Genomic DNA, 16,358 nt, shown 5'->3' on the forward strand with positions numbered 1-16,358 from the left:
ATGAGGGAGGGGAAGGGGGGGATATGAGGGAGGGGAAGGGGGGGATATGAGGGAGGGGAAGGGGGGGATATGAGGGAGGGGAAGGGGGATATGAGGGAGGGGAAGGGGGGATATGAGGGAGGGGAAGGGGGGATATGAGGGAGGGGAAGGGGGGATATGAGGGAGGGGAAGGGGGGGATATGAGGGAGGGGAAGGGGGGGATATGAGGGAGGGGAAGGGGGGGATATGAGGGAGGGGAAGGGGGGGATATGAGGGAGGGGAAGGGGGGGGATATGAGGGAGGGAAGGGGGGGATATGAGGGAGGGGAAGGGGGGGGATATGAGGGAGGGGAAGGGGGGGGATATGAGGGAGGGGAAGGGGGGGGATATGAGGGAGGGGAAGGGGGGGGATATGAGGGAGGGGAAGGGGGGGATATGAGGGAGGGGAAGGGGGGGATATGAGGGAGGGGAAGGGGGGGATATGAGGGAGGGGAAGGGGGGGATATGAGGAGGGGAGGGGGGGATATGAGGGAGGGGAGGGGGGATATGAGGGAGGGGAGGGGGGGATATGAGGGAGGGGAAGGGGGGGATATGAGGGAGGGGAAGGGGGGGATATGAGGGAGGGGAAGGGGGGGATATGAGGGAGGGGAAGGGGGGGATATGAGGGAGGGGAAGGGGGGGATATGAGGGAGGGGAAGGGGGGGATATGAGGGAGGGGGGAGAGAGGGGGGAAAGAGGGAGGGGGGAAAGAGGGAGGGAGGGAGGGAGGAAGGAGGGAGGAGGGAGGAAGGAGGGAGGGAGGGAGGAAGGAGGAGGGAGGAAGGAGGGAGGGAGGAAGGAGGGAGGGAGGGAGGAAGGAGGGAGGGAGGGAGGAGGGAGGGAGGGAGGAAGGAGGGAGGGAGGAAGGAGGGAGGGAGGGAGGGAGAAAGAGGGAGGGGGGAAAGAGGGAGGGAGGAAGGAGGGAGGGAGGGAGGGAGGAGGGAGGGAGGGAGGGAGGAAGGAGGGAGGGGGGAAAGAGGGAGGGAGGAAGGAGGGAGGGAGGGAGGAAGGAGGGAGGGAGGGAGGGAGGAGGGAGGGAGGGAGGAAGGAGGGAGGGAGGAAGGAGGGAGGGAGGGAGGGGGAGGGAGGGGGAAAGAGGGAGGGAGGGGAAAGAGGGAGGGAGGGGGGAAAGAGGGAGGGGGAAGAGGAGGGAGGGGGAAAGAGGGAGGGAGGGGGGAAAGAGGGAGGGAGGGGGGAAAGAGGGAGGGAGGGGGGAAAGAGGGAGGGAGGGGGGAAAGAGGGAGGGAGGGGGGGAAAGAGGGAGGGAGGGGGGAAAGAGGGAGGGAGGGGGGAAAGAGGGAGGGAGGGGGGAAAGAGGGAGGGAGGGGGAAAGAGGGAGGGAGGGAGGGAGGAAAGAGGGAGGGAGGGAGGGAGGAAAGAGGGAGGGAGGAAAGAGGGAGGGAGGGAGGGAGGAAAGAGGGAGGGAGGGAGGGAGAAAGAGGGAGGGAGGGAGGGAGAAAGAGGGAGGGAGGGAGGGAGAAAGAGGGAGGGAGGGAGGGAGGGAGGGAGGGAGGGAGGAAAGAGGGAGGGAGGGAGGAAAGAGGGAGGGAGGGCAGGAGGGAGGAAAGAGGGAGGGAGGAAAGAGGGAGGGAGGAAAGAGGGAGGGAGGAAAGAGGGAGGGAGGAAAGAGGGAGGGAGGAAAGAGGGAGGGAGGAAAGAGGGAGGGAGGAAAGAGGGAGGGAGGAAAGAGGGAGGGAGGGAGGAAAGAGGGAGGGAGGGAGGAAAGAGGGAGGGAGGAAAGAGGGAGGGAGGGAGGGAGGGAGGAAAGAGGGAGGGAGGGAGGGAGGAAAGAGGGAGGGAGGGAGGAGGGAGGGGGGGGGGAGGGGGGAGGGAGGGAGGGAGGGGGAAAGAGGGAGGGAGGGGGAAAGAGGGAGGGAGGGAAAGAGGGAGGGGGGGAAAGAGGGAGGGAGGGAGGGGAGAAAAGAGGGAGGGAGGGAGGGAGGGGAGGAAAGAGGGAGGGAGGGAGGGGAGGAAAGAGGGAGGGAGGGAGGGAGGGAGGGGAGGAAAGAGGGAGGGAGGGAGGGGGGGAAAGAGGGAGGGAGGGAGGGGGGGAAAGAGGGAGGGAGGGAGGGGGGGAAAGAGGGAGGGAGCGAGGGGGGGAAAGAGGGAGGGAGGGAGGGGGGGAAAGAGGGAGGGAGGGAGGGGGGGAAAGAGGGAGGGAGGGAGGGGGGAGGAAAGAGGGAGGGAGGGAGGGGGGAAAGAGGGAGGGAGGGAGGGGGGGAAGAGGGAGGGAGGGAGGGGGGAAAGAGGGCGGGAGGGAGGGGGGGAAGAGGGAGGGAGGGAGGGGGGAAAGAGGGAGGGAGGGAGGGGGAAAGAGGGAGGGAGGGAGGGGGAAAGAGGGAGGGAGGGAGGGGGGAAAGAGGGAGGGAGGGAGGGGGGAAAGAGGGAGGGAGGGAGGGGGGAAAGAGGGAGGGGGGAAAGAGGGGGGGAGGGAGGGAGGGGGGAGGGAGGGAGAGAGGGAGGGGGGAGGGAGGGAGGGGGGAAAGAGGGAGGGGGGAAAGAGGGAGGGAGGGAAAGAGGGAGGGAGGGAGGGGGGAAAGAGGGAGGGAGGGAGGGGGGAAAGAGGGAGGGAGGGAGGGGGGAAAGAGGGAGGGAGGGAGGGGGGAAAGAGGGAGGGAGGGAGGGGGGAAAGAGGGAGGGGGGAAAGAGGGAGGGAGGGAGGGAGGGAGGGAGGGAGGGGGGGGAAAGAGGGAGGGAGGGAGGGGGGAAGAGGGAGGGAGGGAGGGAGGGGGGAAAGAGGGAGGGAGGGAGGGGGGAAAGAGGGAGGGAGGGAGGGGGGGAAGAGAGGGAGGGAGGGGGGAAGAGAGGGAGGGAGGGAGGGAGGGGGGAAGAGAGGGAGGGAGGGAGGGAGGGGGGAAGAGAGGGAGGGAGGGAGGGAGGGGGGAAGAGAGGGAGGGAGGGAGGGAGGGGGTAAGAGAGGGAGGGAGGGAGTGAGGGGGGGAATAGACGGAGGGAGGGAGGGAGGGAGGGGTGGAAAGAGGGGAGGGAGGGAGGGTGGAAAGAGGGAGGGAGGGGTGGAAAGAGGGAGGGAGGGAGGGAGGGAGGGTTGGAAAGAGGGAGGGAGGGAGGGAGGGTTGGAAAGAGGGAGGGAGGGAGGGGTGGAAAGAGGGAGGGAGGGAGGGAGGGGAGGGAGGGTGGGGAGGGAGGGGGGAAAGAGGGAGGGAGGAAAGAGGGAGGGAGGAAAGAGGGAGGGAGGAAAGAGGGAGGGAGGGGGAAAGGGAGGGAGGGGGAAAGGGAGGGAGGGGGAAAGGGAGGGAGGGAGGGAGGGAGGGGGAAAGGGAGGGAGGGAGGGAGGGAGGGAGGGGAAAGGGAGGGAGGGAGGGAGGGGGAGGGAGGGAGGAGGGAGGGAGGGGGGGAAGAGGGAGGAGGGAGGGAGGGGGGGACGAGGGAGGGAGGGAGGGGGGAAAGAGGGAGGGAGGGGGGAAAGAGGGAGGGAGGGAGGAAAGAGGGAGGGAGGGAGGAAAGAGGGAGGGAGGGGGGAAAGAGGGAGGGAGGGGGGAAAGAGGGAGGGAGGGGGGAAAGAGGGAGGGAGGGGGGGAAAGAGGGAGGGAGGGGGGGAAAGAGGGAGGGAGGGGGGGAAAGAGGGAGGGAGGGGGGGAAAGAGGGAGGGGGGAAAAAGGGAGGGAGGAAAAAGGGAGGGAGGAAAAAGGGAGGGAGGGAGGAAAAAGGGAGGGAGGGAGGAAAAAGGGAGGGAGGGAGGGAGGGAGGAAAAAGGGAGGGAGGGAGGGAGGAAAAAGGGAGGGAGAGAGGGAGGAAAAAGGGAGGGAGAGAGGGAGGAAAAAGGGAGGGAGGGAGGGAGGGAGGGAGGGAGGGAGAAAGAGGGAGGGAGGGAGGGAGGGAGAAAGAGGGAGGGAGGGAGGGAGGGAGAAAGAGGGAGGGAGGGAGGGAGAGAGTGAGAAAGAGGGAGGGAGGGAGGGAGGGAGGAAAGAGGGAGGGAGGGAGGGAGGGAGGAAAAAGGGAGGGAGGGAGGGAGGAAAAAGGGAGGGAGGGAGGGAGGGAGGAAAAAGGGAGGGAGGGAGGGAGGAAAAAGGGAGGGAGGGAGGGAGGAAAAAGGGAGGGAGGGAGGGAGGAAAAAGGGAGGGAGGGAGGGAGGAAAAAGGGAGGGAGGGAGGGAGGAAAAAGGGAGGGAGGGAGGGAGGGAGGAAAAAGGGAGGGAGGGAGGGAGGGAGGAAAAAGGGAGGGAGGGAGGGAGGGAGGAAAAAGGGAGGGAAAAAGGGAGGGAGGGAGGGAGGGAGGGAAAAAGGGAGGGAGGGAGGGAGGGAGGGAAAAAGGGAGGGAGGGAGGGAGGGAGGGAGGGAAAAAGGGAGGGAGGGAGGAGGGAAAAAGGGAGGGAGGGAGGGAGGGAAAAAGGGAGGGAGGGAGGGAGGAAAAAGGGAGGGAGGGGAGGGAGGGAGGGAGGAAAAAGGGAGGGAGGGAGGGAGGAAAAAGGGAGGGAGGGAGGGAGGAAAAAGGGAGGGAGGGAGGGAGGAAAAAGGGAGGGAGGGAGGGAGGGAGGAAAAAGGGAGGGAGGGAGGGAGGGAGGAAAAAGGGAGGAAAAGGGAGGGAGGGAGGGAGAGGAGGGAGGGAGGGAAAGGGAGGGAGGGAGGGAAAGGGAGGGAGGGAGGGGAAAAGAGGGAGGGGGGAAAAGAGAGAGGGAGGGAGGGGAAAAGAGAGGGAGGGAGGGGAAAAGAGAGGGAGGGAGGGGGGGAGGGGAAAGAGAGGGAGGGAGGGAGGGAGGGAGGGAGGGAGGGAGGAAAAGGGAGGGAGGGAGGGAGGAAAGAGGGAGGGAGGGAGGGAGGGAGGGAGGGAAATGGCAATGAGGGAGGGAGGGAAATGGCAATGAGGGAGGGAGGGGGGGAAATGGCAGTGAGGGAGGGAGGGGGGGAAATGGCAGTGAGGGAGGGAGGGAGGGGGGGAAATGGCAGTGAGGGAGGGAGGGAGGGAGGGGGGGAAATGGCAGTGAGGGAGGGAGGGAGGGAGGGGGGGGGAAATGGGAGGGAGGGAGGGAGGGGGGGGAAATGGCAGTGAGGGAGGGAGGGGGGGGAAATGGCAGTGAGGGAGGGAGGGGGGGGAAATGGCAGTGAGGGAGGGAGGGGGGGGGAAATGGCAGTGAGGGAGGGAGGGGGGGGGAAATGGCAGTGAGGGAGGGAGGGGGGGAAATGGCAGTGAGGGAGGGAGGGGGGGAAATGGCAGTGAGGGAGGGAGGGAGGGAGGGGGGGAAATGGCAGTGAGGGAGGGAGGGAGGGGGGGAGAAATGGCAGTGAGGGAGGGAGGGAGGGGGGGAGAAATGGCAGTGAGGGAGGGAGGGAGGGAGGGAGGGGGGGAGAAATGGCAGTGAGGGAGGGGGAGAAATGGCAGTGAGGGAGGGGGAGAAATGGCAGTGAGGGAGGGGGAGAAATGGCAGTGAGGGAGGGGGGGAAATGGCAGTGAGGGAGGGGGGGAAATGGCAGTGAGGGAGGGAGTGGGGGGAAATGGCAGTGAGGGAGGGAGTGGGGGGAAATGGCAGTGAGGGAGGGAGTGGGGGGAAATGGCAGTGAGGGAGGGAGTGGGGGGAAATGGCAGTGAGGGAGGGAGTGGGGGGAAATGGCAGTGAGGGAGGGAGGGAGGGAGGGGGGAAATGGCAGTGAGGGAGGGAAGGGGAGGAAATGGCAGTGAGGGAGGGAGGGGGGGAAATGGCAGTGAGGGAGGGAGGGGGGGAAATGGCAGTGAGGGAGGGAGGGGGGGAAATGGCAGTGAGGGAGGGAGGGGGGGAAATGGCAGTGAGGGAGGGAGGGAGGGGGGGGAAATGGCAGTGAGGGAGGGAGGGAGGGGGGGGGAAATGGCAGTGAGGGAGGGAGGGGGGGGAAATGGCAGTGAGGGAGGGAGGGGGGGGAAATGGCAGTGAGGGAGGGAAGGGGGGGAAATGGCAGTGAGGGAGGGAAGGGGGGGAAATGGCAGTGAGGGAGGGAAGGGGGGGAAATGGCAGTGAGGGAGGGAGGGGGGGAAATGGCAGTGAGGGAGGGAGGGAGGGAGGGGGGGAAAAGGCAGTGAGGGAGGGAGGGGGGAAATGGCAGTGAGGGAGGGAGGGGGGAAATGGCAGTGAGGGAGGGAGGGGGGAAATGGCAGTGAGGGAGGGAGGGAGGGAGGGGGGGAAATGGCAGTGAGGGAGGGGGGGAAATGGCAGTGAGGGAGGGGGGGAAAAGGCAGTGAGGGAGGGAGGGGGAAATGGCAGTGAGGGAGGGAAGGGGGGGGAAATGGCAGTGAGGGAGGGAAGGGGGGGAAATGGCAGTGAGGGAGGGAAGGGGGGGAAATGGCAGTGAGGGAGGGAAGGGGGGGAAATGGCAGTGAGGGAGGGAAGGGGGGGAAATGGCAGTGAGGGAGGGAAGGGGGGGAAATGGCAGTGAGGGAGGGGCGGGGGAAATGGCAGTGAGGGAGGGGCGGGGGAAATGGCAGTGAGCGAGGGAGGCGGGGGAAATGGCAGTGAGCGAGGAAGGGGGGGAAATGGCAGTGAGCGAGGGAGGGGGAAATGGCAGTGAGGGGGGGGGAAGTGGCAGTGAGGGAGGGGGGGAAGTGGCAGTGAGGGAGGGAGGGGGGAAATGGGACGGAGGGGGGCAAATGGGAAGGAGGGACGGAGGGGGGCAAATGGGGACGGAGGGGGGCAAATGGGGACGGAGGGGGGCAAATGGGGACGGAGGGGGGCAAATGGGGACGGAGGGGGGCAAATGGGGACGGAGGGGGGCAAATGGGGACGGAGGGGGGCAAATGGGGACGGAGGGGGGCAAATGGGGACGGAGGGGGGCAAATGGGGACGGAGGGGGGCAAATGGGGACGGAGGGGGGCAAATGGGGACGGAGGGGGGCAAATGGGGACGGAGGGGGGCAAATGGGGACGGAGGGGGGCAAATGGGGACGGAGGGGGGCAAATGGGGACGGAGGGGGGCAAATGGGGACGGAGGGGGGCAAATGGGGACGGAGGGGGGCAAATGGGAAGGAGGGACGGAGGGGGGCAAATGGGAAGGAGGGACGGAGGGGGGCAAATGGGAAGGAGGGACGGAGGGGGGCAAATGGGAATGAGGGACGGAGGGGGGCAAATGGGAATGAGGGACGGAGGGGGGGAAATGGGAATGAGGGACGGAGGGGGGGGAAATGGGAATGAGGGAGGGAGGGGGGGAAATGGGAATGAGGGAGGGAGGGGGGGAAATGGGAATGAGGGACGGAGGGGGGGAAATGGGAATGAGGGACGGAGGGGGGGAAATGGGAATGAGGGACGGAGGGGGGGAAATGGGAATGAGGGACGGATGGGGGGGAAATGGGAATGAGGGACGGATGGGGGGAAATGGGAATCAGGGACGGAGGGGGGGAAATGGGAATCAGGGACGGAGGGGGGGAAATGGGAATCAGGGACGGAGGGGGGGAAATGGGAATCAGGGACGGAGGGGGGGAAATGGGAATCAGGGACGGAGGGGGGGAAATGGGAATCAGGGACGGAGGGGGGGAAATGGGAATCAGGGACGGAGGGGGGGAAATGGGAATCAGGGACGGAGGGGGGGAAATGGGAATCAGGGACGGAGGGGGGGAAATGGGAATCAGGGACGGAGGGGGGGAAATGGGAATCAGGGACGGAGGGGGGGAAATGGGAATCAGGGACGGAGGGGGGGAAATGGGAATCAGGGACGGAGGGGGGGAAATGGGAATCAGGGACGGAGGGGGGGAAATGGGAATCAGGGACGGAGGGGGGGAAATGGGAATCAGGGACGGAGGGGGGGAAATGGGAATGAGGGACGGAGGGGGGGAAATGGGAATGAGGGACGGAGGGGGGGAAATGGGAATGTGGGAGGGAGGTGGGGAAAGGGAATGAGGGCGAGTGGGAAGGGAATGAGGGAAGGGGGCGAATGGGAAGGGAATGAGCAAAGAGGTGGATTGGGCGGGTGAGAACGGGACGGGGTGGGGTGAGGAGGAACAGGACGGGGGGGATGGGGAAAGGGATTGGTGGGGTTGGGGGGGGGGGGGGGGGGGAGGAGGGCGGGAAGGGACGGGGCGGGGGAGAACGGGATGGGACCGGGGTTGGTGGGCCGGTGAGATGGGGATGGGAACTGGGGGCGGGAGAACGGGACGGGATGCAGCGGGGAGGAGGAACAGGACGGGATGCAGCGGGGAGGAGGAACGGGACGGGATGCAGCGGGGAGGAGGAACGGGACGGGATGCAGCGGGGAGGAGGAACGGGACGGGATGCAGCGGGGAGGAGGAACGGGACGGGATGCAGCGGGGAGGAGGAACGGGACGGGATGCAGCGGGGAGGAGGAACGGGACTGGATGCAGCGGGGAGGAGGAACGGGACGGGATGCAGCGGGGAGGAGGAACGGGACGGGATGCAGCGGGGAGGAGGAACGGGACGGGATGCAGCGGGGAGGAGGAACGGGACGGGATGCAGCGGGGAGGAGGAACGGGACGGGATGCAGCGGGGAGGAGGAACGGGACGGGATGCAGCGGGGAGGAGGAACGGGACGGGATGCAGCGGGGAGGAGGAACGGGACGGGATGCAGCGGGGAGGAGGAACGGGACGGGATGCTGGGCGGGTGTGGAATGGGGCGGGATGTAGAGGGGCTGAGGAATGGGGTGGGATGTAGAGGGGCAGGAATGGGGTGGGATGTTGGGGTGGTGGGATGTTGGGGGAGTGAGGAATGGGGTGGGATGTTGGGGGAGTGAGGAATGGGGTGGGATGTTGGGGGGGAGGAATGGGGTGGGATGTTGGGGTGGTGGGATGTTGGGGGAGTGAGGAATGGGGTGAGATGTTGGGGGAGTGAGGAATGGGGTGAGATGTTGGGGGAGTGAGGAATGGGGTGAGATGTTGGGGGAGTGAGGAATGGGGTGAGATGTTGGGGGAGTGAGGAATGGGGTGGGATGTTGGGGGAGTGAGGAATGGGGTGGGATGTTGGGGGAGTGAGGAATGGGGTGGGATGTTGGGGGAGTGAGGAATGGGGTGGGATGTTGGGGGAGTGAGGAATGGGGTGGGATGTTGGGGGAGTGCGGAATGGGGTGGGATGTTGGGGGAGTGAGGAATGGGGTGAGATGTTGGGGGAGTGAGGAGTGGGGTGAGATGTTGGGGGGGTAAGGAGTGGGGTGGGATGTTGGGGGGGTGAGAAATGGGGTGGGATGTTGGGGGAGTGAGGAATGGGGTGGGATGTTGGGGGAGTGAGGAATGGGGTGGGATGTTGGGGGAGTGAGGAATGGGGTGGGATGTTGGGGGGGAGGAAGGAGGAATGGGATAGGATGGATGTGGGGGGGGGAGGAGGAATGGGATAGGATGTGGGGGGGATGAGGAGGAGGAATAGGATGGGGGGGTGGGTGAGGAGGAATGGGATGTGGGGGGGGGGAGGAAGAGCAGGAATGGGTTGGGGGGGTGGGTGAGGAGGAATGGGATGGGGGGTGGGTGAGGAGGAATGGGATGTTGGGGGGAGGAGGAGGCAGAATGGGATGGAGAGGGTGTGGGTGAGGAGGAATGGGATGGGGGGTGGGTGAGGAGGAATGGGATGGGGGGTGGGTGAGGAGGAATGGGATGGGGGGTGGGTGAGGAGGAATGGGATGGGGGGTGGGTGAGGAGGAATGGGATGGGGGGTGGGTGAGGAGGAATGGGATGGGGGGTGGGTGAGGAGGAATGGGTTGGGGGTGGTGGGTGAGGAGGAATGGGTTGGGGGTAGTGGGTGAGGAGGAATGGGATGTGGGGGGGGGAGGAGGAGGAGGAATGGGATGTGGGGGGGGGAGGAGGAGGCGGAATGGGATGTAGGGGGTGTGGATGAGGAGGAATGGGATGTGGGGGGGGAGGCGGCGGAATGGGATGGAGGGGGGGTGGGTGAGGAGGAATGGGATGGGGGGTGGGTGAGGAGGAATGGGATGTTGGTGCGGGGGGAGGAGGCGGAATGGGATGGAGGGGGTGTGGGTGAGGAGGAATGGGATGGAGGGTGGGTGAGGAGGAATGGGATGGGGGGTGGGTGAGGAGGAATGGGATGGGGGGTGGGTGAGGAGGAATGGGATGGGGGGTGGGTGAGGAGGAATGGGATGGAGGGGGGGTGGGTGAGGAGGAATGGGATGGAGGGGGGGTGGGTGAGGAGGAATGGGATGGGGGGTGGGTGAGGAGGAATGGGATGGAGGGGGGGTGGGTGAGGAGGAATGGGATGGAGGGGGGGTGGGTGAGGAGGAATGGGATGGAGGGGGGGTGGGTGAGGAGGAATGGGATGGAGGGGGGGTGGGTGAGGAGGAATGGGATGGAGGGGGGGTGGGTGAGGAGGAATGGGATGGAGGGGGGGTGGGTGAGGAGGAATGGGATGGAGGGGGGGTGGGTGAGGAGGAATGGGATGGAGGGGGGGTGGGTGAGGAGGAATGGGATGGGGGTGGGGGGGGGGGGGGTGATAAGTGTGAGGAATCCGGAAATAAAACAGCCTATACCACGAGAGCCCCAGGGAGCCGGAGCCGGAGCCCCAGCCCTGCACTCACAACATGACTTTGGAGACCTGGATGTGCACCGGGACAGTCCGGTCCTTGAAGGCGGTGGTGAGGAAACAGCCGAGGGTCAGCACGGCCATCACACTAAGCGAGAAGGCGAAGAGCGAGTTGGCCCGGGACAGAGCCGTGTTCATCCTGGACAGTGAGCGGACACGGACAAACACACAGCGAGACAGGGACTGAGAGCAGCCGCGGACCGCACCGACTGCAGCACGGCCGGGGGGGAAGGAGAAGGAGAGCGGACGCCACGCAACTTCCGGCCTGAGATCCACCCGCTAATGGGGATCTCCTGGAAACAGGCTCCGGAGCCCAGGTTCCGGGACCCTGACACTGACCAACACCAGGACTCCCCTCCCCCACACCCGGACTCCCCTCCCCAACCCTGTCTGACCAACACCAGGACTCCCCTCCCCAACCCTGTCTGACCAACACCAGGACTCCCCTCCCCAACCCTGTCTGACCAACACCAGGACTCCCCTCCCCCACACCAGGACTCCCCTCCTCCCAGTCCCCAACCCTGTCTGAACATCACCAGGACCCCACTCCCCAACCTTGTCTGAACAACACCAGGACTCCCCTCCCCCACTCCCCAACCCTGTCTGACCAACACCAGGACTCCCCTCCCCCACACCAGGACTCCACTCCCCAACCCTGTCTGAACATCACCAGGACTCCCCTCCCCCACACCAGGACTCCACTCCCCAACCCTGTCTGAACATCACCAGGACTCCCCTCCCCTCCCCCACACCAGGACTCCCCTCCCCCACTCCCCAACCCTGTCTGAACATCACCAGGACTCCCCTCCCCCACACCAGGACTCCCCTCCCCCACTCCCCAACCCTGTCTGAACATCACCAGGACTCCACTCCCCAATCCTGTCTGAACATCACCAGGACTCCCTTCCCCCACCCCCCAACCCTGTCTGAACAACACCAGGACTCCCCTCCCCCCACTCCCCAACCCTGTCTGAACATCACCAGGACTCCCCTCCCCCTCTCCCCAACCCTGTCTGAACAACACCAGGACTCCCCTTCCCCCACTCCCCAATCCTGTCTGAACAACACCAGGACTCGCCTTCCCCCACTCCCCAACCCTGTCAGAACAACATCAGGACTCCCCTTCCCCCACTACCCAATCCTGTCTGAACAACACCAGGTCTCCCCAACCCTGTCTGAACAACATCAGGACTCCCCTTCCCCCACTCCCCAACCCTGTCTGAACAACATCAGGACTCCCCTACCCCCACTCCCCAACCCTGTTGGAACAACACCAGGACAGTCCCCTCCCCCTTTTCCCACTCCCCAACCCTGTCTGAACATCACCAGGTCACTCTCCTCCCCCTTTTCTCAATCCCCTCCCCCTTTTCCCACTCCCCAACCCTGTCTGTACATAACCAAATATTTTCCAGCCCTGTCTGAACAGGATGAGGAATGTGAGAATTCTGTCAGTACTGGACCAGGAACCCAGCTCCCCTCTCCACACCATCCCCCGCCCCCCCCCACCCCGGCCCGCTCAGCGCTGCCTGTAAAGGATCAGGAAACCCCTAACCCTTTCTAGGATCATTCAACTGATTCCTCGAATAGGCGTTGTTATCTTACAAGAAAAGGTTGGACAAGTTGGGCCTGTACCAATTGGAGTTTAGCACACTGAGAGGTGATCCTATTGAAACATAAAACATCTCGAGGGAACTTGAGAGAGTGGATGCTGAGAGAGACTCTGGGAGCGGCTGGAACTAGGGGACACAGTTTAAAAATAAGGGGTCTCCCATTTAAGGTGGAGATGAAAAAAATCTTTCTCTCAGAGGGTCGCGAATCTTTGGAACTCTCTTTCCTGGAGACCAGTGGAGGCAGGGTCATTGAGTATTTTTAAGGCAGAGGTAGATAAATTCTTGACTAACAAGGGAGCCAAAGGTTATCAGGGGTAGGCGGAATATGGAGTTGAGGCAACAGTCAGATCAGCCATAATCTCATTGAATGGTGGAGCAGGGTCAATCGGCCTAATGACCTATTCGTGCTCCTAACTTGTGTTTTTTCTTATGTTTGTACACCAGCCCCTTTACCCCCCACCCCTCCAACCTTGCCTGAACTGGACCAGGAACCCCTCCCCTCCAATCCTGTCGGTGCAGGACCAGGACCCTCCCACCCACACGTGTCATGCCCAGTAACAGCATGTCATATTCATATCTTTAAACATAGACCGGATTCAGCATTGAATTTTCTAGAACTGCCTTTTCTTTTAAAAATGGATATTAAAAGGCTGTTAAGGTGCCTGCCAAGGGTCAGGTGACTTTTGCAATTTCTGCACAGACTCAGAAGTATCTCAAGTCTCTGGAAAGTTCCTATTTGAATGACCAGGGATGGAGATCCTCCCTTGAATGGACATACCAAGATGAAACCATTGGGGAATTCTTGCCTGCCATTGTTTGTGTACTTACTAAAAGTCAAAATCTATTGAGTCCGAGACTCACTTCATGCTTGAAATTTAACAAAGAGAACTGTAGAAAAAACAGTACAATCGTAAGTAGGTGTGAATGGCCATCACCAACTCTCCATTGTATAACAATGGCTTCTAACTTCAAATCATTCTGGGAGGACAAAAGAAGTATTGATCATGTGGTCACCTGATCAAAACTGTCTTCAGATAATTAATCTTTCTTACTCCAAGCAGCATGGAGAAACCAGTCAGCCCGCAAATAATACAGCAAGAAACAGCAGCAACAGCAAAGGCAGCAACATCTGTGCCTTAAAACTGGAGACTGAAATATTGTAAGGTCTCCAAGCCTGTTCCTTCCCAAGTCCATCAGTACAGAAAACCAACCTCCTGGTAATAAGACGACAAGCAACCAACTCCATGACCTGCTGAAAATCCACCTGTTTGAGGGAACCCGGCAATGACTTTGATATACGACTTTGGTGATTTAATTCACATAGCCACACTTTAAGAGTGGAAAAGAACATCTTCTTTACCAGGCTTGCGCCAAGACAAGCCAATCGCATGACTTACAAATGATTTTTTTATTTGTAACTTATAAAGTGCACTATATTTTCCTCGAGTGTCTGTGTGTGCGTGTGCATGTGCATGAGTACTGAGTAGGCAACATAGCATTAGATGTTCAGGGTGAACATGTAAATAAATAATACCCTATATTTAAACCCACAAAGAGCTTGCTGCTGATTATTCAAATTGACCATACACTCAGGAGTTAAGAAACACTCAGTTTCCTTTTCAAAAACAATCTAATTAGGGACAAAAAGAGAAGGGAACGGAGAGTTTAGTTGTCTGTTTAACCTGTCTGTACAGGATCAGGAGCTACCCCTCCCACCCAACCCTGTCTTTGCTGGACCAGGAACCCCGCCAGCCCTGTCTGTACCTCTTCAGGAACCCCCCAATACTGTCTTCAGGATCAGGAATGCCCCAACCCCATATGAACAGGATCAGAAACAGCCCAACCCTCTCTGCACTGATCAGGGATCAGCTACCAACACCAACCCCCCCCCCCCACCGCCCCCGCCACCACCTCAGAACCAGATACTGCCCAAAATCATGTCTGTACATCACTAGGACCAGGAGCAACAACCTTCTCCATACAGGACCAGAGAGTGTGAGCATAGAGTGGAGATTACAAAGCCCGAGTCTGATGCGGAACGAGTGCTAACTTGGGAATTTGGTGCACATGGGATATCTCTGATAAGTTTTTCTCAAGCTATAATTTAGATTAACAGTCATACTCTGACTTAGAAGTTTAAAACTGTAAACTAGTCAAAAAACCTAGTTTAACAAAAAATCTGGCTGGCAGTGGCAGTTATCTGTCCATCAATTGAAAGCGGTTGCCTGAATAGGTGTTAATTACTGTAGCAGGAAGGTGATTTAGCATTTGCAACTTGGGTGTGAGTCACCAGCCCTTTATAAAAACAGACAAGTTATGTAATTGCACGGAATGGGAGCACAGAGTGGAAATTACGAGGACAGAGTGTGACCACTGTGATTGACGGCAATCACATCTGCAGTGAGTGCCTGCAGCTTGAGGACTTCACTAAGAGTTGATGAGCTGGAGTCCGAGCTTCCAACACTGCAATGCGTCCTAGAAGGGGAAAGTTACATGAACACTTGGTTCCAGGAGGCAGTCACCCCTATTTAGGCCAGGTACTTCTGATTTAGTCAGTGGTCAGGGGCAGGTGGATGTGACTATGACTGAGGAGGTATGGGGACTCAGAAGGTATCAATGGAGGAGCTTCAGCCTCTGCAATTGTTCAACAGGTTTGAAGCTCTTGCATAAAAACAAAACTGCGGATGCTGGAAATCCAAAACAAAAACAGAATTACCTGGAAAAACTCAGCAGGTCTGGCAGCATCGGTGGAGAAGAAAAGAGTTGACATTTCGAGTCCTCATGACTCTTCTGTCGAAGGGTCATGTGGACTCGAAACGTCAACTCTTTTCTTCTCCGCCGATGCTGCCAGACCTGCTGAGTTTTTCCAGGTAATTCTGTTGAAGCTCTTGCAGTTTGTTGTAGGGGACAGTATAGTAGGGGGATAGATAGGGTTCTCTGCAGCCAAAAGCACGATTCCAGAAAACTGTATTGCTGCGGCTACCAGAATTCATGACCCCTCCTCTGGGCTGGAGAGGAATTAGGAGTGGGAGGGGAAGGATCCAGTTGTGTTGCCACTGACATAGGTAGGATTAGAAAAGAGGTTCTGCTGAGGGAGTATGAAGCAGTTAGGTGCTAAATTAAAAAGGAGAACCAGACAGGTAATAATCTCTGTATTACTACCTGAGCCATAAACAAATTGGCATAGGGCAAATCAGATTAAAGAGTTGAACGTGGGGGAAATGTGTTTTGATTCATGGGCACTGGCACCAGTACTGGGGAAAGAGGGAGCTGTTTCGTTGGGACTGCCTTCATGTGCACCTTGCTGGCGAGTTGTATAACTAGGGCTGTAGAGAGGGATTTAAACTAAATAATCAGAGGGGGAAGGAAGGCAGGAGATGATAGTGGTTTTTGTGAGGGGAGATTTGGAAAGTTACAGAGAAAGTACAAAGCAATAATGCAGAGTAACGATACGGGTAATGGTAAACAGAGTGCGACAGGAAGGGACAGAGTATATATACATAAGTTTGAAGAAAATATGGTCGGTGGGATGGTTGGTAGGTGATCCCTGATCAGCGCAGAGAGGGTTGGGGTGTTTCTGATCCAGTTCAGATGGGGTTGGGGCATTCCTGAACCTGAAGACAGTATTGGGGGGGTTCCTGATGAGGTACAGACAGGGCTGGTGGGGTTCCTAGTCCAGCAAAGATAGGGTTGGGCGGGAGGGGTAGCTCCTGATCCTGTACAGACAAGAAAAATGGTTTTAAATTAGCAGAGGTGAAGGAAGGGAGATTTGGAAATCCAAAGGTAAAAGTTGAGACAATAGAAAAGTATAAAGGTGTCAGTAAAGACAAACTGAATGGGACAAGAAGGGAAAGAGAGCTTAACGGTAATAGTGCATCAGAGAGTAAGGACCATGCAGAGAACAGTAGTAAAAAAAATAAAATTGAACTCACTTCATCTGAATGCACAGAGCATCTGCAATAAGATAGACAAATGGGTGGTACAAATAGAGATGAATGGCTTTGATCTAGTCGCCAGTACAGAGTCATAGAGTTGGATTTTCACCATCGAGGCAGGTAGCTTGGCACACCGGCCTTGCAAAAATGTGCCCCAAGTGGCATGATTTTTGTTCTGGAGGGGGTTGTGGGGTGTGGGTGTGGGTGGTGTTGGCGGATGTGGGATAGACCTGGAAATGCTGATCCTGGATACAGATCAGAGGCGGCCACAGAGCCAAGGTGGGCCTGTTAATAGGCAAAACTCTGTTCTCTGGGACTTTGTCCCAGTTGTTTTGCTGAATAT

At 60.0% G+C, this 16,358-nt stretch overlaps 1 protein-coding gene across 1 annotated transcript in view; it reads right to left on the minus strand.

The window, feature by feature from the left end:
• Positions 1-10,712, minus strand: part of spcs3 (signal peptidase complex subunit 3) — a 44,100-nt gene extending 33,388 nt beyond the window's left edge. Inside the window, exon 1 of the mRNA XM_041187062.1 lies at positions 10,466-10,712. Coding sequence (XP_041042996.1) covers positions 10,466-10,608 — 143 coding nt within the window. The 5' untranslated portion in view covers positions 10,609-10,712. The remainder of the gene's footprint in view (positions 1-10,465) is intronic.
• Positions 10,713-16,358: the final 5,646 nt, after the last annotated feature.

This window comes from Carcharodon carcharias, chromosome 4, assembly GCF_017639515.1.
Source record: "Carcharodon carcharias isolate sCarCar2 chromosome 4, sCarCar2.pri, whole genome shotgun sequence".
NCBI lineage: Eukaryota > Metazoa > Chordata > Chondrichthyes > Lamniformes > Lamnidae > Carcharodon > Carcharodon carcharias.